This window comes from Populus euphratica, unplaced genomic scaffold, assembly GCF_000495115.2.
Source record: "Populus euphratica unplaced genomic scaffold, PopEup_1.0 scaffold189.1, whole genome shotgun sequence".
In the NCBI taxonomy this organism is placed as follows: Eukaryota; Viridiplantae; Streptophyta; class Magnoliopsida; order Malpighiales; family Salicaceae; genus Populus; species Populus euphratica.
Genome location: NW_011500030.1, coordinates 182,660 through 209,590, shown reverse-complemented (window position 1 = coordinate 209,590; position 26,931 = coordinate 182,660). Strand labels below are relative to the sequence as shown.

General features: G+C 32.6%; 4 protein-coding genes across 8 annotated transcripts in view; 2 read left to right on the top strand and 2 right to left on the bottom strand.

The window, feature by feature from the left end:
• LOC105142424 (E3 ubiquitin-protein ligase ATL42) overlaps positions 1–265 on the bottom strand; it is a 1,721-nt gene extending 1,456 nt beyond the window's left edge. The window contains exon 1 of one of the 2 annotated variants that reach the window (XM_011050050.1): positions 1–265. In XM_011050050.1, coding sequence (XP_011048352.1) covers positions 1–50 — 50 coding nt within the window. In that variant the 5' untranslated portion in view covers positions 51–265. The other variant, XM_011050051.1, reaches the window with a different exon arrangement.
• Positions 266–2,492: 2,227 nt separating this feature from the next.
• On the bottom strand, positions 2,493–6,264 carry LOC105142422 (ninja-family protein mc410). Its single transcript, XM_011050049.1, has 3 exons — positions 6,153–6,264; positions 4,050–5,226; positions 2,493–3,455 (listed from the first exon to the last, which is right to left on the bottom strand). Exons 2-3 carry the CDS (start codon positions 5,083–5,085, stop codon positions 2,968–2,970), a joined length of 1,524 nt encoding a protein of 507 aa, XP_011048351.1. The 5' UTR covers positions 5,086–5,226; positions 6,153–6,264; the 3' UTR covers positions 2,493–2,967.
• An 11,296-nt stretch (positions 6,265–17,560) lies between these two features.
• Positions 17,561–20,383, top strand: LOC105142421 (sugar transport protein 14-like). Its single transcript, XM_011050048.1, has 4 exons — positions 17,561–18,307; positions 18,454–18,776; positions 19,008–19,637; positions 19,750–20,383. Exons 1-4 carry the CDS (start codon positions 18,169–18,171, stop codon positions 20,182–20,184), a joined length of 1,527 nt encoding a protein of 508 aa, XP_011048350.1. The 5' UTR covers positions 17,561–18,168; the 3' UTR covers positions 20,185–20,383.
• Positions 20,384–20,701: 318 nt separating this feature from the next.
• Positions 20,702–25,397, top strand: LOC105142420 (probable glycosyltransferase At3g07620). 4 transcript variants are annotated; one of them, XM_011050045.1, is made up of 6 exons: positions 20,703–21,456; positions 21,590–22,586; positions 22,677–22,807; positions 23,475–23,823; positions 24,279–24,993; positions 25,024–25,397. In XM_011050045.1, exons 2-5 carry the CDS (start codon positions 21,804–21,806, stop codon positions 24,945–24,947), a joined length of 1,932 nt encoding a protein of 643 aa, XP_011048347.1. In that variant the 5' UTR covers positions 20,703–21,456; positions 21,590–21,803; the 3' UTR covers positions 24,948–24,993; positions 25,024–25,397. The 4 variants fall into 4 exon arrangements, with proteins under 4 accessions (XP_011048349.1, XP_011048347.1, XP_011048348.1 ...); XM_011050046.1 differs by having other exon boundaries at positions 21,587–22,586; XM_011050047.1 differs by having other exon boundaries at positions 20,702–22,586; positions 22,680–22,807.
• Positions 25,398–26,931: the final 1,534 nt, after the last annotated feature.

Below are 26,931 nucleotides of genomic sequence, written 5' to 3'. Positions count from 1 at the left end.
CGGAAGAGCACAATTAGGAGTTGCAAAGTGATAAAACTTGATTGATTCATGGTAAAATCAAAGCATCAAAAATGATTTCCGAGAATTCGATGTTTTTCCTGCAAGCATTCTGCTAGAGGAGGAGTATCTTGTGGGTGCAAAGCCAATGGGGCAGCTTGAGAAGCATAGTCCTATGAAATAAAAAAGGTGCGAGTGACCCCAGTATGGCGTATGGTATTTATCTAGTTTGGCAGTTTTCTTGCGAAGCAATTCATGACATGTCCTCATTTCATAAACAATTTTTATATTATAGTTTAAGTTTTTAAACTTTGAAATGCAGTAGTGACGACAAGGTGGAGAGGCTTGTAATTTTATGAAACAGTTTTGGCTGCTGCCTTGGTGGTCATCTTCCTGTGCATTTCTTTTTTCTTTTTTTTGTTGGTGTCGTTGATCTTGACACCATCCATAGTTTATTCATTAAAATTTATTCGTTAAAATATATTGTAACCAATACCGCATACAATGATGCAATAATTAACTTTACCGTAATGTATGTGATATTTTTATTTGCTAACATGGAAATTCAGGCTAATTTATGGCTAATTTATAGTTAATTTATATATATTTTAATTAATTTTATAAATTTTAAAATTAATAATTATATAAATTTTCAATAACTCTGGAATTTGTAAGACTTGAATTGATATTTTTTAAAAAATAAACTTAAAATTTGATTAATTGAGTTATATTTCTTGTAATTATATTTAACATTTTCTCTTTTAAATTTTAATATTAACCTGCATTTAATGAAGTTTTTTATCAGGTGAACTGTTGCTGTTACCATATTTACATTGAAAACTATATATATATATGATATTATGTAAGTATCATTAGTATACTTTGAAACGCAAAGCCAGTTGTTGATAAGACCATCGAGGTCACTTCCAATTTGCTTCATTAATTACTGCAATTTACAAGTCAATGTTTGTTGTGCAGGAAAGCCAACAAAGTCAAGCAGATGGCAAGTAGGTAGGTGTTTCACTGCATTAAAGCTATTTTAGTTCTGTGGTTGTATTATTTTTTAAAATATTTTTTTTTATATAAAGATTTTGTCAATAAATCCAAAAAAGCTTAGAAATTAAGGAAAAGGCCACAATAACACATACTTAATAACACAAGCGACACATAAAATAACAAAATAAACTTTGATTTTTCGATTATAAGATTGTGTAATCAAATCTTTATTTTATGAAAACACAAGTAAATATATAAGTATATCTTTTATATATCATCTAGATTTGAAATAAAAATAAAAATTAGTGGCTACAACACAATATAATTAAGAATTAATAATCTAAAAATATTAATTGTAAAACAATATGATAGAACAAGAAAGATTTTACAAGCACAAGAGCATCAATAATTAGAGTTGATAAATAAAATAAAACATTTGAGAAATTTAAAAGGAAAAGAGATGGTTATTGTTGAAGAAAACCGAGACACTCCAAATCCTAAAAAACATGGTTATCTATTTCAGAATCTTAAAGAAAACACCCCCTCACAAAAAGTTATGAAAATCTTGCTGAGATTTGAAATTAGAGCCTAGAACTAAATTCAAATCTTGCTGAGATTTGAAATTAGAGCCTAGAACTAAAATTAAAAGTAAAAAAAAAAAACAAGGTAAGCTAAAAACAAAAAATTCAATGGTCAGGATCTATTGTATCATCGAATCATGTTGAATATTGTATCAAAGTCTTAAGATTATAAGCTCATCAAATTTAAGCATTGTACTTGAAGACAGCCTCTTCCCTTTATTCTTTATTCTTTCAAGTGCAAGACATGCATGTACTGTTTGATTTGTCATTAGTAGACTATATTCATGCTGAGGTAAGCTAAGATTATAATAAAGTCAAGGTGAAAACAGTTGTTCTGCTCAAGTGGAAATGGTCAAGAAAACCTAGCTTGTTAAGGAACATGATTGTCGTCTTTGCTAAAGCATACTTTCCATACCCTTTTTAGGAGAAACCAATCTGCAAGGAATAAACACAGACACACCAGACCCGGCAGTGTTTCTCAAGTAGGCACATGGAGGATAATGGCCAGATTTCTTGAAAAGTCAGAGGCACGAAGCGTTACAGGTAACATATATATTTTGGTTATTCTCAACGCTTTTTTGTTTAGCCGCCTGCAGCAAAGAAAAACATCACAACTGCTCCAATCCAACATGAAGAATAAAATACAGATTAGTTTGTTGGTGAGGATCTTGATGTTTATAGCAATATCTAAAAAATCCATCAGTGACATATTCTTCTTTGATAAAATTAATCTATGTTCTACAGCTGTTATGACGGTGAGAAAGCCATCAGTATCTGTGGAACCATAGCCAGAAAACCTACAAGACTTTTTCAGGGTGCAGAAACTTCAATTTTACTTTCAATGGTAACTGAGTTCACTTTGTTTCCTCGAGTTTGAAATGAACATGTTCAAAATTCTATGAGATACGGGGCTTAAAATGGAAAAACAGTTTGTTGACACTTCATAAGCAGAGATAGACAGCTAACAAGCGTCATCAAACTTCTTAATAGGCAAGCAAACATGTTTGAGAAATATCAAGAGTTCCTTTCACAATCATTTAATGAGGATCCCATGTTCAAATCCTGTTGTTTGACTAAGAAAAATGTAACTTTCGACAGCCAGGACCACACCAGGTTTTCGCCGAGAGATTGAGTGTCACATTTTCCTTCACAAAAAGAAGGAAATTTAAATTGAAATAGTTTTAACATTACTATTAGACGAAGAAATGAAGCAAGAACATTGATTATCATACACCCCTGCAATGTTTGATTGCAGTAACCAGTGCAGCTGAAAATAAATCAGCGAGGAAGCATACTGAAAGTATGGAGGGCTGTCACAAGAGGTACACAGGCCATCACCAGATTATGCTTCACTAAATGGTCACTGGTCGTGTTGAGCAAAAGATGATACACTTCAGCTCTGAGTAGAGGCGGCGGGGTTGGCATTTGGGAATGTAGCTAACCCATTGCCAGCATCTGGATTAGCATTTTCTTCACTTGCATGTCGAACAAACTCCTCAGGGGACATATGGGAACCATGGCAAGCACAAACAATCCTGATTTGGTTTGCACTGTATTTATAAGTAACACCAGAAATTGTTCTGCCATTTGGACCAGGCGCTGTGGTAGAAACCCATGGCAAATTTGGGTAGGAACCACATCCCCCAAATTTTATTGCTGGACCAATACCTGGCTTTATGGCTGAAAAATCAAAACAGATGGTTTCAGCTGTCGAACGCTCAGGTGGTGCATCCTTTGGCCTAAAGTTCATGATGCTTCCTTTCACATCATCTTCAGTATGAGAAGAGGAGCCTTCCTCTGTGATTAGTTGTTTGGCTCGTCCCAATGTCCTCCCATCAAATTGTGCAACCTCAGTAGAATTTTGTGCAATAGCTTGCATGGCTGCTACATGCAAATGACAAAGTTAAATAAAAAGAGAATCATTGAATCATATAGCCACAACAGCATAAAATGGCTTAAAACCATAATGACAACCAGAAACAGCTGATGGAATCGATATCCACAACCCATGAATAAGTAGAACATACAAAACATAACGAGTCTATAGCAGGGATAATTTGGGAGAAAAGAACGATTAGAATAATCTTTCATGTTTAAATCTGAAAAATCAATATCCTCGTCAATCTATTGTCCTTATCATAGATATGGGTCTCATGCAAAGATGACATTGGTTCACCAGTTACAATCTACACAAAAACATGCATAGGCACAGCATATCCCAGTTTTCCACATCTTCGATAGTTTTAATCAGACAAGTCAATCTGTCTTCCCACACAAGAAGAGAAGACATCAATAGGCACAAAAAGGAAATCACATTATGATCATGTGCAGGAAATGTCAGGACTCTATGCATGGTGATGGATAGAAAGAAAGGCATAATAATCTCACCAGAAGGTTTCTAAATTAGGAAATTCCACCACATATTCTTTAAGAATGGAAAAGATAAAAGAAACGACAAAAAGTGAGAAGAATGACCTTGAGAAATCTTCTGCCCATCATTCTGCTTCTCTGCATTTGATGGAGCTCTGCCAGGATAGGAAGAGTGGAACTGTTGAAGATGAGAGACCAGGCCCCAGGAATTATCCTTGTCCAATGTCGGAAGCTGGACTGGAGAATAGCCAAACATAACTGGCAAATTTCCAGGATTCACAGAATGATTCCCAGGTCGCTGCTCGCCATTTGAAGTAGGCAGCACCTGAACCATGCCTGTCATTGGATGTCCTGAAGTGCTGGGTGAGCCAACAGAGTTATTAGACTCCTTTACAGGAAATGAGTGAACATTCATGATGCTTACTGGTTGGACTGAGAATGGAACTCCATAATTCAAGTTTCCCTGCTTAAATTCATTTTCTGAAGAACCACTGAGCCTCCTTTGTCCTTGTAACTCCACAACACTTGAATCAGAAAATCCACGAATTTCATTTGTAGCCTCAGGAGGACCACCAACTCCAACAAACTGTTTGGAGCCATCATCATGGTGAGAAGCCAACCTTGAGGTGGAACCCTCAACTTCAGACTCTGCCACATCTTCGTTTTCAGCAGTTGAGCCATCTTCTGTAGTTATGGAGATATGTGATTTCTTGTCATGTAAATCAGAATGATGAGCATCTCTCTCATGCTTCTTCTGATTATTTAAATCATCAAATAACAGTTTACGCTTGTTACCCAGGTCTGATCTTTTTTCCTCATCAGTGTCAGCAGATCTGTTAGTGCTTGAAACCCACAGCCCCCTATTGTTCAAATTAATAGGTGCGTCTGCATTGTTCTTGGAAAGGTCATTAAAGAACTTCTCTTGAGGTTTCACTGAATCACTTCTTTGAGACCCAGTACTTGAATCCTGCTTCTGGGTATTACCATGAAGAAAATTTTTAAAATCATCTACCAATTTGTTGCCTCTATCACCTTCTTCTGTCCTATTATCTGACGAGCTGCCACTTTTACCTTTGGATTTGGCAGATGATCCACCACAACCTAGACCCAAACTAAGCTCAAGCCCATTCTCATCCTCCATATTCAGGAACGAAAGATGCCAATCTGATCAAGTTACAAATTTTTCCAATAATCTCTTTTGCAGGTACTATCCTTCACATTCTACCCTAAAACCAGAAAGTACAATCTCCCAATGACCTGCCCTGCCTCGGTGAAAGTTGATCTTGCTCAAGGAAACAAAACAGGAAAGAGAAATCAGTTTCAATGAGACTGAAAGGTATGAAAAGGAGAGAAGAAATATAAAAATCACTAATAATAAGACATGAAGTTGAATATGGAACACTATTGATCAATCCAACTCAATTTAACAGTCACTTAAATCCCACCAAGTTCATATTGCAAAATAAGCTTTATGGGATCAAAATGGTGAACTGGTAAAAACACAAGAACTTCATATAGAAACTATCCAAATTCTTCTATTTCATGCTTTTCAACAGCATTGAAAGCCGTGCAACTTTTTTAGTTTAAACAGACAACTCCAGAAAAGGGAATTAATTTCACATCACCAAGAAACACTGAATCTGAACGATTTTTGATTTTGATATAGCCTGAACTAAAAGAAATGGAACATGATAAGACTTGAGCAAGATGTTTAAGTGCCCCACACACGAAAACCATAACACACACACACACCCTCTTTGAAATTTTATAAACAAACAAAATACAAAAGATACATAGATCAAAACCTTAAAATTCCCAGTTCTCATGAACGAGCCCACAAAACAAAACACACTAAGCAACAGTCCATACAACTTTTTTTTGGCTCAGCCACCTCAAGCAACTAAGTCTTTATGCCCATATTCTTTCTATTAGTTTCTCAGCAACTAAAAACTAGTGCCCAGATCTGTCTATCATCAAATCATGCAAGCAAAGTCCAAAAATTAAGGAAATTCACAAGAACCCATTAAACTCAAGCACGCAAAGAAAAGAAAACCCAAAATTTGGATTCAAAGTTAGCTCCTAAACCAAGCTTAATTTTTTTTTAAAAAAAATCCAGATGCAAATCGTGTCAAGAATTATAAAGAATCCATACATAAGTCAAAACCGTAAATATATATACATAAAATCGTAAAAACAGAAAGCAAGTACCTGAATCGAGCGAGAAGATCAGACCTTAAGCCAAAAGGAGTTTTTGAACAAAGAGCAGTGAGAGATAGTCAGGCAAGAGAAAAATAAAAGAACGAGAAAGAAAAGCGAGAGATTTTTTTTTTTCTCCTAGCTACAAAAAAAAAATATAATAAAATAATAAAATGTAGAAAATATATTGAAAAATTACACAGATTAAAGAATCACAAATGGTACATGATTCAAAAGCCGCAGATATTATTGGAAACTCTTTCAAATTGCAAATTCAATAAACACAACATTTAACAATAACAAGGAGAGAGGAGAAAGAAAAAAAAATTATATTAAAACACTAATAGTAATATTATTGATTTTATTAAAAAAATCTTGATTAAATAAATTTAATAATATTAAAAAAATTATTAATAATAACTAAAATAAATTATATAAGCAACCTAAAAACAAATAAATTCTAATATCTTTTATCGGTGTATTTTATTAACTATTCGTTAAAGTTTTTATAATATTATAAGATTTTTTTTGTTGATTTTTTTAATAATATAAATAATATTTTTATCAAGATTTTAATATAAAATTAGTTTGTATGGTCCATTTTATTAATTATTTAAAATTATTTTTAATGTTATGATATTTATTTCATTAAATTTTTTTAATAATATTGATGATGACATTCTTATCAAGGTTTCAGCCTGTGAATTTTTTTTCTCCTTTCTGCTTATTAAATGTTTTGTTTATATCGTGAATTGTAGATGTCATACGCTGTAAATTATGTTATTTCTCTGAATATTTCTACACTGTATTATTTTATTATTTTGTTCTGTGCAAGAGTTGAAAAACACTATAAAAGTAAGGGGGTAGGTTTTATTTTATTATTATTTTTCAGGACAAAACTACACGTGATTATCGTGAGAATAGATTCTCCGCACTCGCTTCCACTTGTATTTTGTCTTTATATTGTTTTGCTAATTGGAATGGTTCATGTCCAAATTAGATTGCTAGTGTTTTGTTGTCATTTCCACTTATTGTTAGGTAATGCTCACTATCTCTAATTTTGACTGATTTAAATTTTAAGGTTACTATGGTGCTTATTTGTTTTATTATAAATACATACATAATTAAGAATATTAATAATGTAAACATTTTATTTTGTTGTATTTTATCCGTGATATAAAATATATAAATTAGTAATTTTTTTTATAGAATTTTAAGTATACAAATTATATGAAATTAATGTGACATTTCAAATTTTAAATATTAATATTAATTCTTTATTAATTTATCCATTGAAATCTTATATATTATGTTTGTGTGTTATATAGTAATTTTAATTTAAATAATATAACAATAACTTTTATTGTTAGTGTATAAAATCATATGTCATAGTAAATTAGTTATTTTGAGGGGTGTGGCTCAACTGGTCAGGTTTTGAGTTTGCTTTTTAAAGATCATTAGTTCGAGTCATATAAATCTTAGAATTACTGGAAGCTTACATGATCGTTAACTTCAAGGTAAGGTGCATGTAAGCTAACCCAAACATCCATGTTAATAAAAAAAAATTAAAAAAGAGTAGAAGAACCTCGTAAAGCTATTGTTTAGGTTGTCGATGCAAATGTCATTGTCATTATCTTTAAGCTATGATCCCCAAAGCCCTCCTCCATGTTTTTATACCTAAGATAAATGAGATGGAAGTTAAGTTGAAAGGAAATAGAAAAAGAAAGAAAAACAAAAGAAAAAGAAAAGAAGATGTGACTGTGTAGGCTGTCTGCAAAGAAGAGGGAAATAGAAGAGTAAATATGGGGGAAGATATGGTCTAGATTTATAATCTCTTATGTAAATTACATTTTAGTTCTCAATTTCTAAAACTTATTTATAATTAAGTCCCACTTGATTAATTATCTCAGTTTAATTTTTTTAACAATGATTCGTAACTCGTGTGGCCTATTAGATTTCTAATATATTGACCCAAATATAAATCATAATCCTAACAAAACAAAATTAAATAAATTAACTTATTATCAATTCAATAAATTTATTTATTTATTTATAAAGAACAAGTGCAGTGCCTAATGACATATCATAATCCTTTAAATGATAAAAAAAAGTCATATATAATCTGACTTAACTTTTTAGTGGCTAGTTTCTTAATGTAAATATTATCATTTCTTCAAAAATGTTTTGATTTAGACATTTGAGCATGAAATGTATATTCTTTATTAAATCATATTTATTCTCAACATCATTGTTGTACTCAACGTTATGACAACTATAAGTGGAATGAGTAAAAAAAAAAGTCTCCACTTTGTATTGTGATCATTAGAAAACCCTAACTAGTACACAGAATTTTAAGGTAATAAACTGATTATATTAAAGGAAATATATAATCACTTTTACAATTATCTCTTGTCTTTTCTCATATTTAATCATGATTTCATTCATTGCTTCATTTATAGTAGCATTATTTGGGAGCAAATTGGTGTTTACATTAAGTGCCTCAGTAAATGTTATCTCGATAACCTTAATAACACATAAATACTTTCTTTTAAAGGTAGGATAATTATTAATACCATGAAAAAAAATGTTAGTATGAAACTTACAAGTTTGGTTGGGCTTATACCACTAATGATATGGCGACTGAAATGGGTTTGAAGGATAAAAACAATTTGTTTGATGCTAACCAATCTTTTATACATCTTATTCGATGGTAAAAGAAGAGGTGGTAAGGTTTTTGCTTTTTTTAGAGGTTTTTATAAAGGTAATAATTATTTCTAGTTTGATTATTTATTTAGCATGGTGATTTTTGGTGTTAGTGTGTTGATTTCTAGGAATAAAAGATGGCAAACTTGAGATTAATAGGTGTTTAGAAGTTAACACGAGCGGAGTTCCCTCGTGATTTCTATTATTGGTCTGGTAATAATTTCCTTCCAAATTATGAACTTCCTTTTCTTTTTTTTTTGTTTCAATAAATCCTTCTAGATTTAGCAACATCCAAGATCTTTCTGCTTTGATGACCCCTTCAATCCTTTTAGCCACTATTACTATACTAGTAAAGTGTTAGGCTGAACTTCTAACAAGGTATTTAAAATAAAATGTATTGGAGAACAAGGTAATCATTTCCTTTCCTAACAATAAAAGATGTATTTTGGCTGTTATTTCACACCACCTCTAAATGTACTTTTAGATTGAATATTTTTGGGCTTCTTTCTATGCTTTGTAGGCTTAATTGATTAGGGACTACATTCAAATTAAACTTCTATTATTTGATGAAAGCATCCATCAAGTCTCTCTATCTTTTAATCCTGGTGTTGTCAAGCTTCATCTACTAGCTCAAGGTAGCATCACTTAAATTCTCAAAGGAGAAATGTATCATTAGCTTCTTATCATGTACTATTTTATTCATTTTACTAAAGTGTCCTCAAAGACAGGTCATCAAGTATCGGGTGCTGCTATATTTGATGAACTCAAGACTTTGAATTTTTTAGGATAACTATATCAGGCACTAGGTATATCTTAATTGTCTTCATAAGATCATAAATCTATATCCCTTCTATCATTCTTAACATTTTTTTAATTACAACAACTTGTTAGACTTAGATTCTTTCATTATCCTGAATTTTTTTTACTCATAAGTAGTCAAGTATATAATTAGAGGTGCTTGTGCTTAAACTGCTAGTTGAGTAAAAAGGCAATGAGTTGTATATTAAGATTCTGGTGAAACATCGTTTACCTCCAAGTTTGGTGTGATAAAGATAAATGAGCTATTAGAGATGACAATGCTTGTTGTATATTAGCTACGGGCAATGCCTCGCCGTGGACTTATTCGTGGCTTAATGTCCCTTTCCTGAACATGATTGTTTGTAAGGCTTTCTTGAGAAAACTAGGAAACTTAACAACCTATACTTTGAGATTGTTTATATCTTTTTGTTGATTTATTTCTAGTTGATTCGTTTCCTTTTAATCCATTTGTCTTTTCTGAAGTAGATTTTAAAAGGAGGCTTGATTTTAGAGGACTATATTTCACATGAAAAAAACTTATTCATGATGATAATAGGTGTATGGATCATAAAATGTATAAGAATGTGTGCAGAGAGTAGATTAGAGATGTGTTGATAGTATAAAGATACGTTTTAAGAAAATATTCTATATATTATATGTGTCGAGTTAAGTTTACCATCTAATCTTAAAAGGTCTCCTGTGTTTCTCAATGATCAAGCTTTAAAGGGCTAACATAAGACCTACTACGTATGAATAATATAGGCTAGGACCATATCGCATCAGCTTACTAAACATATTTAAAGAGACAATCAAATCAAAATTGAATGGTTTAATAAGTCTTATCTAAATAAAAGGTTATTAAGGTATTGCTACTCCCTAACTTAACCTAAGTCTAGGGTGCGTGCTTTTAAATAGTGTTATGTGAAGGCATCAATCTATAACCAAAACATACATGTCAAAATGAAATAAAAAAGCATGCTAAAAATTAAAGTGGAAGGTAAATAAACACAACAAACATGTTAATAATAAAAAGACAAGAAGGCTATGTTTAGATCTAAAATTCTCTAGTGGAGTTGTCGTTTTGCTGCACCTGACATCACAATGAAATTTATGTAAAATGGGTAAAAATAGAAAAAAAAAAGAAGCTACTTAGTATCATACTATTAAACCTTAACTTATCTACAAAGTTCTAAAGTAAGAGATTGATAATGTTAAAAGGAAAATACTATCATCTTAAAACATCATATCTGAAATAAGTTGTATTATTATTTGTCTTTTATTCCTAATGGTTTATTATTCTTAATCTACCAATGGTCTATCTACATGGATGATAATAAATATGCTACAATAAGTTAACCCTGGATAGACAAGTATGTTTAAACTTATCCATTATAAAGTTCAGGTTATCTTTGTCACTTCTAATTGCTTGGTAAATCCATATGCTTATAACCATTTACTCTCAATCACAACCTATAACTATTAATAACCTATCAGGTTAAATTAATGAATAATTATGTGGATCTTTGTTAGGGTTATTGAACCCAGCCTAAATTCTAGATTGATTTATCACTAAACACTTTAATGATGGATAAATAAAGCCATGTTCATGTATATTTATCCTATAATGCTAGGTTCTTGTTGGATGAGAATTTTGCACCCTAAATCCAAAATATCCAAAAAGTAGTAACATTGTTAATTAGTCTACTTAGTGATAAGGTATAGTGGCACAAATATATTAGACTTACTAAGAAAAAATCATACCCCTTATTAACACTTAAATGTCATCAATAAATATTATATTTAAATGCTTGAAATTTTAAAAGGAAGACATGTTTTGAAAAATAAATTGAAAAATAAAAATTGCGGTCTTACTCCCACTAAATATTTAAGATAATAGCCTGTTATAATTTCATTTATTTTAAACATTATAAGTGAATAATAAAATATTTATTTTCTAATATGTTTTTTAAAAGGTTTTGAAAGGGTTTTGGAATGTCATCCTATAAAATCCCTTTTAATTTAGATAAATATCTTAATGAGTTTTATAAACAAGTTATAACAACTTAATATAAAAACATGCAATATAATAATTTTTTTTGTTGTTTTAGAAATAAGAACATGAAAATATCATATTCATTACAAAACTTGTATGAACACTAACTAAATGCAAAAGTTTTTATTTTTTATTTTTTTATGAGAGGTTTGGCTAAAATGCATGAAATTTGAAATATATTTTTAAACATGGTCTCGAAGATAAGGACAACTTTAACAAGTATAAAACTTCAAGATAACTATTTAATCTTAAGAATAAAAAAATCTTTAGTCATGTATTATTTATTTGTGCATTATTCCAGCAAGCAAAAACACATATCATGATTTTTTATTTATAATCAAGGAAACATGTAACAAAATAAAAAAAACATTTCAAAACCCTAACTTATATCTTTCTGTGTTGATTACAAGTGAATCTGAAAATACAAGTTTTGGTTTTTCTTTCATGCATTTGTTTTCTCTTAACCAAATTCAACATATTTGTTCTAATTTTTTTATATTTTAAAATAAAAGACATGCAACATTTAAATTAAGCATGAATAAACCCTAAAAAACTAAACTTTAAATTTCCATCCATGCATTTCTAACATATTTGGCACCATATATATTTTTTTTTAATTTTTAAAAATAACACATGATATCTAAATTAGACTTCACTTAACTTAGAAATATTATTTTCATATGTGTTCAAACATTTAAGAATCAAAAAGCATATAAAGTATCATTTTGTACTAAAACCCAAATAACAAAGAAGAAAGAGGGTTGTGATGTGGAGGGGTTGTGGTGGTTTCTAACGGCTATTAACATAATTGACCTACGATAGAGATGTATTTTGATAGTTTTTTCTCTATAGACTAGGGTTTATTCTTTCTCTTTGGTTTGTGTTTTGTTTCTCTATTTTTTTTACTCCTTTTCATCATTTGTCCCTCTATAACTCTTTAGTTCAAAATAAAATGATTTAGTGACCTAAAACCTAACTCTTTTCTTCCTTATAATTAGTGTTTTTCTTTGGTGTTTAGGTGTGGTTTTCTCTTTTTCTCTTCCATTTTTCTTTTTTTTGTTTCTCTCTTGACTTCCCTCTACTTTTTAGAGTATTTGGTTTAAGCTCAAACCTTTTTTCTTTCTCTCTCTAAGCTCCTCCTCGTATTCTCTCTATGCACCTCCATTTATAGGAAAAGAGGAAGGTTCTAGAACTTTTGTATGTGGGATAATCTTGTTTGTTGATCCATTTGGACAATTTTGGCCATCCATCATTGTTGTACACTTTGTAAAATATGCTCGGGTTGACTACTTTGACACATATTTTTTTTTTATTTTAGACAGGTAATTAATCAAATTTTTGCTAAAAATAAAGTGAAAATGCAGAGGAAGAAATTGATGTCTTTTTACCTTAAATATTAGTGTGTGAGAGATAAAGAAAGAGAGACATGTACTTAATAATGAGCCAAAACACTACAAAAAAAAGAAGCAATAATGTCGCACGAGTGAGGAGTTGGAGATAACCCATCATCATATATGAATAAGACATTATTTTAGTGCTTTTAACTTTCATTCATTAAAATACAATGAAGCTTCACATCGTTTTATTTCGATGGTTTTTATTTTTTTTTATTATTATTATCACCTTTTCAAATTTTAATATTATCTTTACTATCTTAATTCCATCATGCTTGGTTAATTTGGATTAATTTTTCAAGATTTTTTTCAATTGAGCCCCATATGATATTCAATATCATCCTTTAGTATAGGCACCCTTATAATTCAATTCTTGGATTTCTAATTTGTATATATTTTTTATCAAACTGACCCAAAATCTCATTTTCTTCTCAATCACACCCCTAATTGAATTAATAAGGTTTTCAAATTCCAATGTTTATTCTATTTTGATCTTTGGTCCTTTAATGTTTTTAATTTTCTTCAAATTGACTCTAAATTTGGATTTATCTCTTCAATCACTCCCTTAATTGAATTAATTGGATCCCTAAATTTTAAAACCTCTTTTATTTTGATACTTGGTCCTTTAATTCTTTATTTTTTTTGACAAATTAACTCCAAATTTTGATTATTCTTTTCAATTAGGTACCTTATAAAATTAATTGGAATTCCAAACTTTTCCATCTCTTTTGTTTTGGTCATTGGCTTGCAAATTCAGCCACTTTTGCCTTTAATTCTATTTTTCTCCTAAATTAGCGCCCAATTGAATGAATTGGAATTCCAAACTTTGCCATCGTTTTCATTTTCATCCTTGGTCTTCCAGTTTCATTAATTTCTTCAATACAACCAATTTCATCCATGTTTTCCATTTTCTTCATTAAAATCCCAAATTACATGCTTGCATGATTTTCTAATAAGTTATAAATTAAATTCTTACCTGATTATAGCTCGTAAATATATTTTATTTTTGAATATTTTTTTAAAAAGAATTTTTTTATGCAAATATTCTATTTGAACATGATTTTTTAAAAATAATTTTCAAGACTTTTTTTTTAAATAGGGGTAAATTTTTATTTATACTAACTAGAGTTATTGATTATTTAAATAAGATTTGAAATATTTTTCAAATTTCTTTCCATCTTGTATAAGGTTTTCATAATCAATACTATTTTAGAGCAAACATTTTCACTAACTCACCTACAATGGTGAATTATTTTTTTATTATTAAAATATCTTCATATAGTTCATGTTATACCACCAATTTGGTACCTTCTATTAAGGAAATATATACTCGGGATTTAAACATAAAATTTACTATAACTTAGCTGATTAGTACTTAAAAATGCATTTTTATCATGATTTTATATCATCATTTTGCACTTGAAGTATCAATAACTCCTTAACTAAAACATGTTTTATAATAATATATCTAATAATATAAGATACCTTTAATTTGTGGTAAATGTCCATTTTAAATGCAGGTTTATCACATAAATGAAAGAATTGATTGATGACTTTAAGAACTTAAATTGCAAGGGCAAAGAGATGACCAAAATTAGAAAAGAGATGTCGATGCAATCCAAACCGGAACACTGTTCGGTAATTGGGTCATATCTGGAGCTATAGATCTCAGATTTAGGTCTACTTTATATGAATGGAAAGGTAAGACATAGGCCTACAACTTTCATATAGAGCCCAAGATCTAAAAATACCATTTTCAAGTCCAAATTGTAGTAACAACAAAGAAGCCCGAATCTGTCCTCCAGCCCGAGCACTGTTCAGTATTTTGGCCATATCTGGAGTTCTAGAAGTCCAAATAAGCTGACGTTTTTACACAAGAAAGCTGAGACAATTGCCTACAACTTTCATGTTTTCAAGTGGCTCCAATTTTGACGTTATCAATGACTTTTTGGGCAGACAAGAGAAGATAAGGATTGTCACCAAGTCAAGAGTTGGCCACCCACTCATCAATTAGTCATCAAATCAATAGTTCCCAATTTTGGCCTATAAAAGGAGGCATTTGCCATGCATTTAGGCATCTTGGTTTCGAGATCAAGATCATACTCTTCCTTTCTCTCTTTGTATTTTTTGTATTGCTTATGCTTTGCTTTCATTAATATCAAGTTTATGTCTTTCAATTCCTTTCGTTTACTTTGTTAACTCTTATCTTATTTATGTTCTTATTTTGTTTATTTATTTTTCTTTCTTTCATTATGTCTAACTAAGTTTATTATGTCAAGGTGAAAAGGTTACACTAATGGTGTAAGAATAAATATAGTGTAAACTTAATATGGACTTTAATGTTTGATACTAACATGTTTTATATTTGTTATCTTGTTCACTCTTTAATACTTTGCTTGTTAAATGACTAATCTTGATTTATGTTGTATAACACTTGGTACAACAAATGCTTGGCACTTTCATAGCTCATACTGTATGGTATAATCGACACCTAAGCTATGAAAGGAACTTGATTTATTGTTAACATAAGTTATAATCATGAATGCTTGATGAGATTTACAAGTACTAGCATTAATTGAATAAGATGACTAATGTAATCATGTTAACAATCTATAATCTAATTGGAACCTCCTTTGTGTGTGGTTTTCAATTGAATAATAAGAGTTTATACTATACTTGTTTGATATACCATTAGTGGAACCTCTAACCTTGATATTTGTTATTATTATTGTTTAATCCTTATATTAATTTTTCATTTCCAAGTTCTCATCATCTTCTTCTTCTTCTTCTTCTCTTTCTTTATTATTATTATTATTACTACTACTACTACTACTACTACTACTACTACTACTACCACTATTATTATTATTATTATTATTGTTGTTGTTGTTGTTGTTGTTGTTGTTGTTATTGTCATTGTTGTTATTATTGTTATTACTATTATTATTGTTGTTGTTTTTATTATTATTGTTGTTGTACTATTGTCGTTTATAATTTGTACAATTAACCTCCCTTTGGTTCGACCCCGGTCTTGTCGGGTTATTTATTACTTCGACACTCTTGCACTTGGGAGAAGACAACAATCTTTTCGTCGTGTCATTAGTGATCCCAATCACTTACACAACTTTCATGTTAGTTTTTTCATAGATATATATGATCTCTCTATATGAAATCTTCATACGCGCCAGTTCATTATACTTGTTATTTAAACAAATACCTACACTTTAGTCTTAAATATCCCTTATACATTAACTTATGAGAATAAGTGTTTTTTTTCATAAAGAAAAGAAAATAATATTTACTAGTCCCAGCAATTTTAATTAATGTGTAGTCTTAACAAAGCATTTACCGAAAACATTTAGAAACAATGCTTTAATGTAATATGCGTCTTTATGATTATAACTACTTATAATTTTATTTACAAAATATTTTTTGTTCTAAAAACTTTATATTTATGCTAGACTCATTAGTCAATTATAAATGAATATTAAAGATGAAGAATATTTTAATTTAAAAAATATATTTTACAATAACAAAATCAGTATCATGTTTTATCAATTGATTGACTATAAAACATATACCTTAATAATCTTTTACTTGCATTAAAGCCAATCGTGCATGTATTTAATAATATATTGCTCCATAAGATGATCATGTTTTTGTTGGAAAAATGCCTTAGTGAATGGATTCACAAGATTCCTTTAGGTGGATATTTCATTTGATTTTTATATTTTTTTTATAATTTTTTAAAATCAAATAAAATTGTTTAATTACATTGTTGTATCATTGACGAGACTTGATTTCTTCAATCATATTGAATGACATGGTTAAATAATTTAGGCTAGCTAAATGATTTAGCTGCTATTATGGAGATAAAATAGGTATGTGTGCACAACTATTCAAAAAATAAAAGAATAATTGAAACATTTATATCTATCCTTTTAATGCTTTTAGGCCTTCATGAGATGCTATGTAATTGAAACATTTCTTTTTATAGATTCTGAATTATTTGTTTTGATTATAAAAATATAAAACTGATCATTAATTATGAATGTATAACGTTGGAGAAAACTGTTTTTCCGTAATTGTTTTTTCGATAGCTCGGGGCAAAAAAAAAATTTTCGATAGCCCGGGGCAAAAAAAAAAAAAAAAACCTCAAGAGGATCATTATGGATCATTGGATTATATCCGTAATTTGGAACAGAATGGTGGGTCCGATTAATTATAACCTTGATCGCTGTAAAAAAAATTATTTTGTGAGTGATTTAGATTTTAATTATTTTTTTTAAAAGGGAAAAACAATAACATAAATCATGAGTTGTCGAAAATGAAGAGGTGCCTATAATCTCTTATCCTTAGATCCAATTCCAACGGTTGAGAGATTCACAAATCAAGTAAATTTTTGCAAATAATAATTAATTTTGACAACTGTAATATATGAGCAAGTCCCGGATTAGATTGCAAAGCTATATATGGCAAATCTCTAGTCCCGGTTTCTGTTTTTTTCGAGTCAAATAAGGATACAAGTCATTACAGGATAAGCACTGGAGTACCCTCGCCCACATCACGTTTAACGTATATGTGGGAGATGATCATGCCTCATATATAGCATTATGCCACCTAATTGTTCGTAGCTTGATTAGATCAACTTTCAGTAGTCATTTACGCCTTACTCGCCTCTATCTTCTTATCCCCCACTGACTGAATCTTGGTGAAAACTGGATATGGTGCTATTATTATCCAGCACAACTATTATCCAGCACAGCAAGAGGGGGCTCTACTCTTTTTTTTTTCTTTTTCTTTTTAATTCCTTTAGCAATTACTTGTGTTTAAATACCAAGATAGCTCGTCAATTTTTATTTCATTTATCTGAACAAACTGCCTCCACAGGCATGAACCTTGTTGGCAATTCATTAGGAAAGCCTAGTTTGTATGATTTTTCTTGTTTTCGTCTAAACTGCGTGTGATTTCATATTTGATAGCAGGGATCTGTAGCTAAGCTAATCACTTAGTTCCTATTACTTCCGTTGCTGCATTTGACTTTAGCCTCTGCTTGGAAAAGTAATATTAGTTTGGAGCAATGGCAGGAGGTTTCGTCGATGCAGGAAATCTTAAGAGGGCTCATCTTTATGAGTACAAGATAACTGGTTATTTCATTTTTGCTTGCATCGTTGCAGCATTAGGAGGATCGCTTTTTGGATATGATCTTGGTGTTTCAGGTCAGGTTTTCTTAATTTGATTCTTTTAGCTGTGATGTCTTTGCTTTTCTATAGAAGCGAAAAAGACATGAACAAAAGATTTTATTACACGCATTTATAATGACCCGATTCTTGTAGTAAACGGATTTTTACATACTTGGTTTCAGGTGGAGTCACTTCCATGGATGATTTCTTGGTAGAATTCTTCCCTGATGTTTACAGAAGGAAGCACGCACATCTCCGCGAGACAGATTACTGCAAATATGATGACCAAGTTTTGACTCTCTTTACATCCTCGTTGTACTTTGCGGCCCTCGTGAGCACATTCGGGGCCTCCTATGTAACAAGAAGCCGAGGTAGGAGGGCTAGCATCCTTGTTGGAGCTGTCAGCTTCTTTACAGGTGCAATTGTCAACGCTTTTGCAAAGAACATTGCAATGCTGATCATAGGACGATGCTTTCTTGGTGCGGGCATTGGATTCAGCAACCAAGTAATGAATTTAGCCCACTACTCTGAATCAAAATAATAATAATAATGTTATGTAAAGGTTCTCTGTTTAATTTACTGATTGTAATCTTGCTGGGATTTTGGTATAGGCTGTTATTCAGCAACCAAGTAATGAATTTAGCCCACTACTCTGAATCAAAATAATAATAATAATGTTATGTAAAGGTTCTCTGTTTAATTTACTGATTGTAATCTTGCTGGGATTTTGGTATAGGCTGTTCCCTTGTACCTATCAGAAATGGCTCCGGCAAAAGTCCGAGGTGCAGTTAATCAACTATTTCAACTGACAACCTGCTTAGGAATCCTAGTAGCAAACTTCATAAATTATGGAACCGAAAAGATTCATCCATGGGGATGGAGGCTATCTCTTGGCTTAGCCACAGTTCCTGCAACTATAATGTTTGTTGGTGGTATTTTCCTACCTGAGACCCCTAACAGTCTTGTAGAACAAGGAGAACTAGAGGAAGCCAGAAGAGTATTGGAGAAAGTTAGAGGCACAACGCGGGTTGATGCTGAGTTTGCCGATCTTGTTGATGCAAGTAATGAAGCAAGAGCCATAAAGCATCCTTTCAGGAATCTTCTTGCGAGGAAGAACCGACCCCAGTTCATAATTGGGGCCTTGGCGATCCCGGCATTTCAACAACTCACTGGCATGAACTCCATACTCTTCTACGCTCCCGTCTTATTTCAGAGCTTGGGTTTTAGCAACGACGCATCTCTATTTTCATCTGTGATAACCAATGCAGCACTTGTTGTTGGTGCACTCATTTCAATGGCTTTAGTAGACAAATTTGGCAGAAGAGCTTTCTTCTTGGAAGCCGGGACTGAAATGTTCTTCGTCATGGTAACTCTCTTTTAAGTTTTAATCAGCCCTGTAAATACACATATATATGCACAGCATATGGTTAAAATATTTTAGCACCCCATATCCATAATTGTCTTTGTTTGATTTGCAGATTGCTGTGACCATAACTTTGGCCTTGAAGTTCGGAGAAGGAAAGCCAATCCCCAAAGGAATTGGCATCTTCCTTGTGATTGCCATTTGTTTGTTTGTCCTGGCTTATGGAAGGTCATGGGGTCCTCTTGGATGGCTTGTTCCAAGTGAGCTCTTCCCCTTGGAGATGAGGTCTGCTGGTCAGAGCGTGGTGGTCTGCGTCAACATGATCTTCACAGCTTTGATAGCACAGTGTTTCCTCATCTCACTCTGTCACCTTAAATATGGAATTTTCTTGCTGTTCGGTGGTTTAATTTTCATCATGAGTGCCTTCATCTTCTTCCTACTGCCAGAAACAAAGCAAGTACCGATCGAGGAGGTGTATCTTCTCTGGCAAAATCACTGGTTCTGGAAGAGGATAGTGGGACCTGGGCCCGCGTCAGCATCACAAGTATAGATAATAATCTGCTGGAATATGGAAAACATAGTTGTTGTTATGGATTATGTTCTACAAGGACTCTGCAATGTCCGTAAGAGTACATTATTAATTTCACAAGCCCTCTCAGTTTCAAAAAAGGAATACGTTATGCATTTGATGATGTTTGAAATCCATTACGCTCATAAATATGATTTTTTTGGTGATTGGATAATATATACATTTAAAGTGTTCAAGCTGTTAGATTTTTTCTTCGTGGCAAAAGAAAGGTGGTAATTATATCTGAAAATCCTGACACTGCAAATCAGTTATTTTTGGGTGGACTTGTGGGAGTTCAAATGCTTAAATATAATAAATATATAACCAAAAAATATCTAAGAATAAAGTTGTTTATATTTATTTTGGTATAAAAATAAGTGCTATCAAAAAATGATGTGTATATTGACAACACAAATCTTGAATCTCAAAATGAGTGTACATTGACAATAAAGATCTTGAATCTCAAAATGAGGATATATTTACGCTTCCAACCACACAGGATAATGGTATTTTCGGACATTGTGAGGTGCTGAACACAACATTTAAAATGTGCAGCACCTCTCACGCAGCTGTACTTGAACTCGAACGGCGCGCCGTCTATTACATAGGAGACGCCGCCTTCGCTTAGCTTGATCTCGGCTTTCATGTCTAATAGGTGGTTCGGCTTTGTTTTGCGGTTGGGGTATTCTGGTAATCTTGCAGCGAAAGGCGGGGTGGAATCTTTTCAGGGGTACAGGAGTGTTTGGATTTATTATCGAGCGAGGTGAAGGTGTGTCGGTGGATATTAAAAAAAGAATTTTCTTCGGTGGCGTTATTCAGGTCGTGATTAGTGACGATGTTGGTAGCAGAAGTGAAGCGGCGGTGGCGTTGTTCCATCGAGAGAAGCTAACCTCAGTGGACGGGCGGTGGGATGGGTTACGGTATGGCGGTGCAAAGATTGGAAATGGGATTAGAAATAATTTTTAGCGCCATTAACGGAAATGGTGACGGCTGTTGAACTTCTAGAGTGGATGATTGGGGGTTTAGGGAGAAAGAACTGGGAAGAGATGAAACGGTGTCGGTTTTTGTTGGGGATTATTTTTATTGTACTGGTCTGTTTGTAATTTTAGGCAAATAGTAAGGACATGTTGTGTTCATGAAAAGGACAAACGGGTTAGATACGGAGAGACAGTCACCGACAGACAACTGACAGTGGCTGGGCTACTTACTGAAAAGCTAATCGAGGTCGCTCTTTAATGGAGGGAGCTATAACAGGTAACACAACTTAAGTTTTCATCGCTTTGTTGTTTATTTAGTCAGGTTTAAGTTCCTAAGGTTTATTGTGTTTTCTGGCGTGTGGTGCTTAATTTGGCAACCACTTGTCTCCTTTGGTAACTGGGAGAAGCAGCTTTCGGTGGACTATCCTTCGATTAGTTTCTAATATGAGAAAAGACTTCAACTTTTGCCTATTGATTTGTGTATACTTTCCCAGACTCTTTATTTGGTTAGTCAAGGCTTAGCTTCAAATACTTGCAAGGGAGGGAGTGATTTTTTTTGTTTTTAATGGCCTGTCAGATTGCTGAGCTTGATTTAAATAGTTGGTGATATCACACTTGTGTGATATGGAAACCTCTGCCCTTTTTCAGAGGTTATGTCTTGTAGAGATTAGGAGATTGCTGGTGGTTATTGGCGTGGCCGTTATTGTCATCATTCTTTTTCAATGTTTTGCACTTCCCTATGGGAAAGGTTGGTCTGTATCACCTGCCAAAGAGGGTTCTGTAGTTATGCTGATCAGCAATCCCATCTTATCAAACAGTTCAAAGTCAAGCATACGTGTATTTCATATCATGACAAATGGTTCTGATTCATCTGATTTGGGTGAAGAAGCTGGGGATGAGGATGAAATAGAAAACACAGAGGCAGACTATGAGTTGTCATCTAATAAGATTGAACAAAATGATGTCTTGCTCAAGTTGGGGGAAATGCTCGGTAAAAGTACAGACAATACTTCTTCACAGGAAAAATCTATAGAAACTGGAAGCAAACACCTGAAGCAGGTTGGCGAAACTGAAATATTGGAAGCAACCAATAGCTCAACATTTGGAGGAATTCAAAGTAATGCTGGCACTGTGCCAAGTGTATTATTGGGTGTTTCTAAAAAGAACGGGGAAAATAGGGATAGAGATTCAATAACCTCTGACTCGTTCTTCCCTACCAAGGTAATTTCTTTGGAACATATGGAGACGCAAACCAAGAATGCTGAATTATTGCAGACCATTTCTGTCACTTTGAACAATAATTCTTCGAGGGATAGTATATCCACATTGAAGAGGTGGGAGCAGTCCACGTCAATATCCCAAATGAATTCACTATTGCTTCATAGTCTTGTTTATTCCCATTCTATGGTAAGAATTCATAGTTTCAAGAATCTGTTTGAATGGTAGGAAGGAGTTTTGTTTGTTGGAACTTTCACTTATTTCTTTTATTGGTAATAGAAGCCACGACGGTTGTCTGTTCGTGATCGTGAACTTCTGTCAGCAAAATTGGAGATAGAGAATGCTCCTCGTGTAGATAACCCTCCTGGACTTTATGCCTCTGCCTTTCGAAATATTTCCATGTTCAAAAGGTGAGCCTCTTTAAATGTTCAGTATTTTATATAATTATATCTATGAACTATTTCATATTTAATGTTTCTTCTCTCTTTTAATCAGCTGGAAAGTTATTTTACATGTCAGGAATGACTTATGGTGTGGTCAAATATTGGTTACACTAGCATATGTGCAGTGATGTAGAATACTGGGCAGTATCTGAGGTATATGTGGGTCGCAGAAGACTTCTATCCATTCTGCAGCATATCTAGACATCTACTACTTCTAATGCCAATAGCATTATGAAATTGTTGGCCAAAATAATGATTTTGCTGCGCGCAACCCCCCCCCCCCCCCCCCCCCCCCCACACACACACACACAAATCACAACATGATTAACTGCCTAATATTTGAAGCAGGGAACACTAGTATTTTGCTTCATGCTAATAGTTTTACTTACGTTGTATTTGCCCAATAATTTCAATTCCTTGATCACTTGACTCAAAAACATTCTGAGATTGATGAATCATAATATTGCTCTGACCTCTGGGATCTAGTACATCAACTGCAAAATTATGCCTGCACACAGCTCCACCTGAGTTCCTGAGGAGATGCCATGTGTTTTTGAATTCTTGATCTGCATGATGGTTGCAGAATTACCTCTTATAGAAACTGAGCTAAAGCTTCCATATATTTCATTTGCAGGAGTTACGAGTTGATGGAACGCATGCTCAAAGTTTATGTCTATAAGGAAGGAGAAAAACCCATATTTCACCAGTCAAAGATGAGGGGAATATATGCCTCAGAAGGATGGTTTATGAAGCTGATAGAGGGAAACAAAAAGTTTGTAGTACGGGACCCAAGAAAAGCTCATCTGTTTTACTTGCCATTTAGTCCGCATATGTTAAGGATGGCCCTGTTTGATCGCAATTCTCACAATCAAAAGGAACTTGCAGAATTTTTGAAGAACTATGTTGATTTAGTTGCTAAAAAGTATACTTTCTGGAATAGAACTGGAGGAACTGATCATTTTCTTGTTGGCTGTCATGACTGGGTATGCTTTACAGTTCTGTGCATCATAAAGATTTAATTCATGGGTTTCTTGAACTGTTGTCAAAGTGCTTTAGAATGTTGATAGTGTTATCAGAAGCATCCAATGACATGCATTTGACTTTGTAGGTTGGCTGCAGGCAAACCCGGCCAAATGACCAAACAGTTGGGCAGAATTAACTGTCATCCATGGCCACAAGCCTCATTGCCTAGTTTGATTGTACTTATTTGTGAGATTGGACTGATAACTTTGAGAAGTTTGAATGGTGCTCATAGCGAGGGAGACTCTTCTGAGTGCCCTGGATAGCAAAGGACCTGAATTATGATGATTTTTAGTAATAGAGTAATTGTTGACCATGATGATATGTAACTTGCTATCATGTAGCTAATCCTAGTCTTACTGTCATATTTCCTGATAATTCTGGGTAGTAGCTCATTTGATTTCATATTGACTTTCAGGCCTCCCAAATGACGAGGCATCATATGAGGAATTGCATCAGGGTTCTTTGCAACTCTAATGTTGCCAAAGGTTTCAAGATTGGCAAGGATACTACTCTGCCTGTTACATACATACGTTCTGCTGAGAACCCTCTAAAAGAACTCGGTGGAAAATCTCCTTCAGAAAGGCCTATTCTGGCCTTTTTTGCAGGAAACATGCATGGTTATCTCCGACCAATTCTGCTGGAGTACTGGGAAAATAAGGAACCTGACATGAAAATCCTTGGTCCGATGTCTCGTGATATTGCAGGCAAAAGAAGATACCGGGAGTATATGAAGAGAAGCAAGTATTGCATATGTGCCAGGGGTTATGAAGTTCACACGCCACGAGTGGTTGAATCAATTTTCTACGAGTGTGTGCCAGTCATCGTATCAGACAATTACGTGCCTCCTCTTTTCGAGGTATTGAACTGGGAGGCTTTTTCTGTATTTATTAAAGAGAAAGACATCCCAAATTTGAGAAACATTCTGCTTTCTATCCCACAAGAGAAGTACGTTGCAATGCAGTTAGGAGTTAAGAAGGTCCAACAGCATTTCCTTTGGCACAAAAAACCTTTGAAGTATGATTTATTCCATATGATTCTTCATTCAGTTTGGCACAGCAGAGTTTTTCATATGGAAAGCAAATGACGGTGTTATACTTTGCGTTTCTGGGTAATGGAAAGCTGAGAAAAGTTTAATACCATGCATTTCTGGGTAACGGAGCGGGAAAAATCACATGTTAAAACACCATGATGCAATGTTTAAGGGAAGCATGGGATTACTTGAGACGGTTGGTACAATAATCATTTGTATGTTGTTTTTATGTGCATAAATTGTGCAAAGCAACAGGTGTGTGCTCTTGACTGTGGGAACTGAATCTTTCATTCAAGGCCTTGCTTTGTTGGTGATAACTCTGACCTCCATCCTGGCAACTATGGTCAACCTTCCAGTCATCCACCACGGTGGCATTGGCTGGCAGAAGACCTGTTTCTTTTTCTTTCTCTGTTTAAGAAAGATGGCAAAATGTCGTGTACCACTGCCATCCTCTGGCTCTGTTGGGGACCAGATGGGAATGCCATTTCTTTTCACTTTTGCCTTCTCGCATTCATTTTCTATACAATATTAGATCCGAAAGGGGAAAAAGTATGTTTCAATAATTGAGCTTTAATCATAACGTTTCAAAAACTTGGTGTGATTTTGATAATGCAGTCGAAACCTGAAAGTATAATAGAAAATAAAACACCCTTGGGATGGTTGAGTGATGAAATCTTACTGGGTGCATAAATAGAGGTTAAATTTAAAGTTGAATGAAGATTTTGAGTCATATCTACATTTGATGTTATTCTATCCTTTCGGCCAAAGGTTGGAACAAGGACAGAAAAATCAGCTGTTATGTTAAAACTAAAATCACATTAAATCAATACAGGATCATTAATAATGATGTTTTTTAATTTTATATTTTCGTGTTATATTAACTTTAATATTATTATAATTCAATCCAAGTTTATTACATGTAAGTTGTTTAATATCTACATATAACATACCTAGATTTATTAATATTTACTTTGATCAGTGTAAGTAATGCTATTATTCATATAAAAAACAATATAATAACATAATATAAAAAAGGTTAAACATATCATTCAGAAAAAATAATAAAATCAATTTTGATCATTTGTGCACAATCCAAACAAAATCGCATGAAATCAACTCTCATTGCTTAAATTCATAGCTAAACCAATAACATTTTCAAGAAAATCTAAATAATAATCTAATCACAACTAAACCAATAACAATAATAATAATATAGGATGTTTACGTGATTTTCTACATAGAAAGTGGTGGAAGCATTGGGGGCTGCGAGAAAAACATCTCTCTCTCTCTCTCTCTCACAGAGAGAGGGGCTGGGTCCTGGGTTGTTTTTTTGAATCATCATAAATTTAAACAGTGTTGTTTCATTTCATTTTATTTTATGTTACTTTACAATTTTTTTATAAAAAAATTAATTATAAAAAAAGATGGCTAAGAAATAGAATGAAAAATAATTGTTGATGGATTTTTTTTTTTTAATGTTTGGGTATGTTTGGAAGTATAATTAATATTATTTTTAAAATATTTTTTAAAAATATATCAAAATAATATATTTTTTATTTTTTAAAATTATTTTTGAATTGAAATGATATAAAAATACTTAAAATATATTAATTTAAAAAATAAAAAAATAAAAAAATTTTAAAATATTTTTAATACATAAAAAAATAAAAACAGGCATTAAAGGAGAAGACAAATTTACATGGAACCCACCTGACATCCCTCCCTCTACAGTTGACTCATTCGTTCAATTCACTCCGGATCTACTAGGAGGAGTGGGGCAAATGTGGGTTTTTAAAAGTATTTTTTTAAAAATATATTAATATTTTTTTAAAATTTATTTGTGATATTAATATATGATTTAAAAAATAATTAAAGTTTTTTTTTAAAATACTATTGAACCACGATGGACCCGGTTGGTATCAACTTGCGTCTTGCGAGAGATGAAATCATGAAAATGACAGATGCATTCAGTCTAAATTATTCCACAATCAAATAATAAGTATACAAAATTAAAAAAAGAAAAGAAAATAGATAAGCA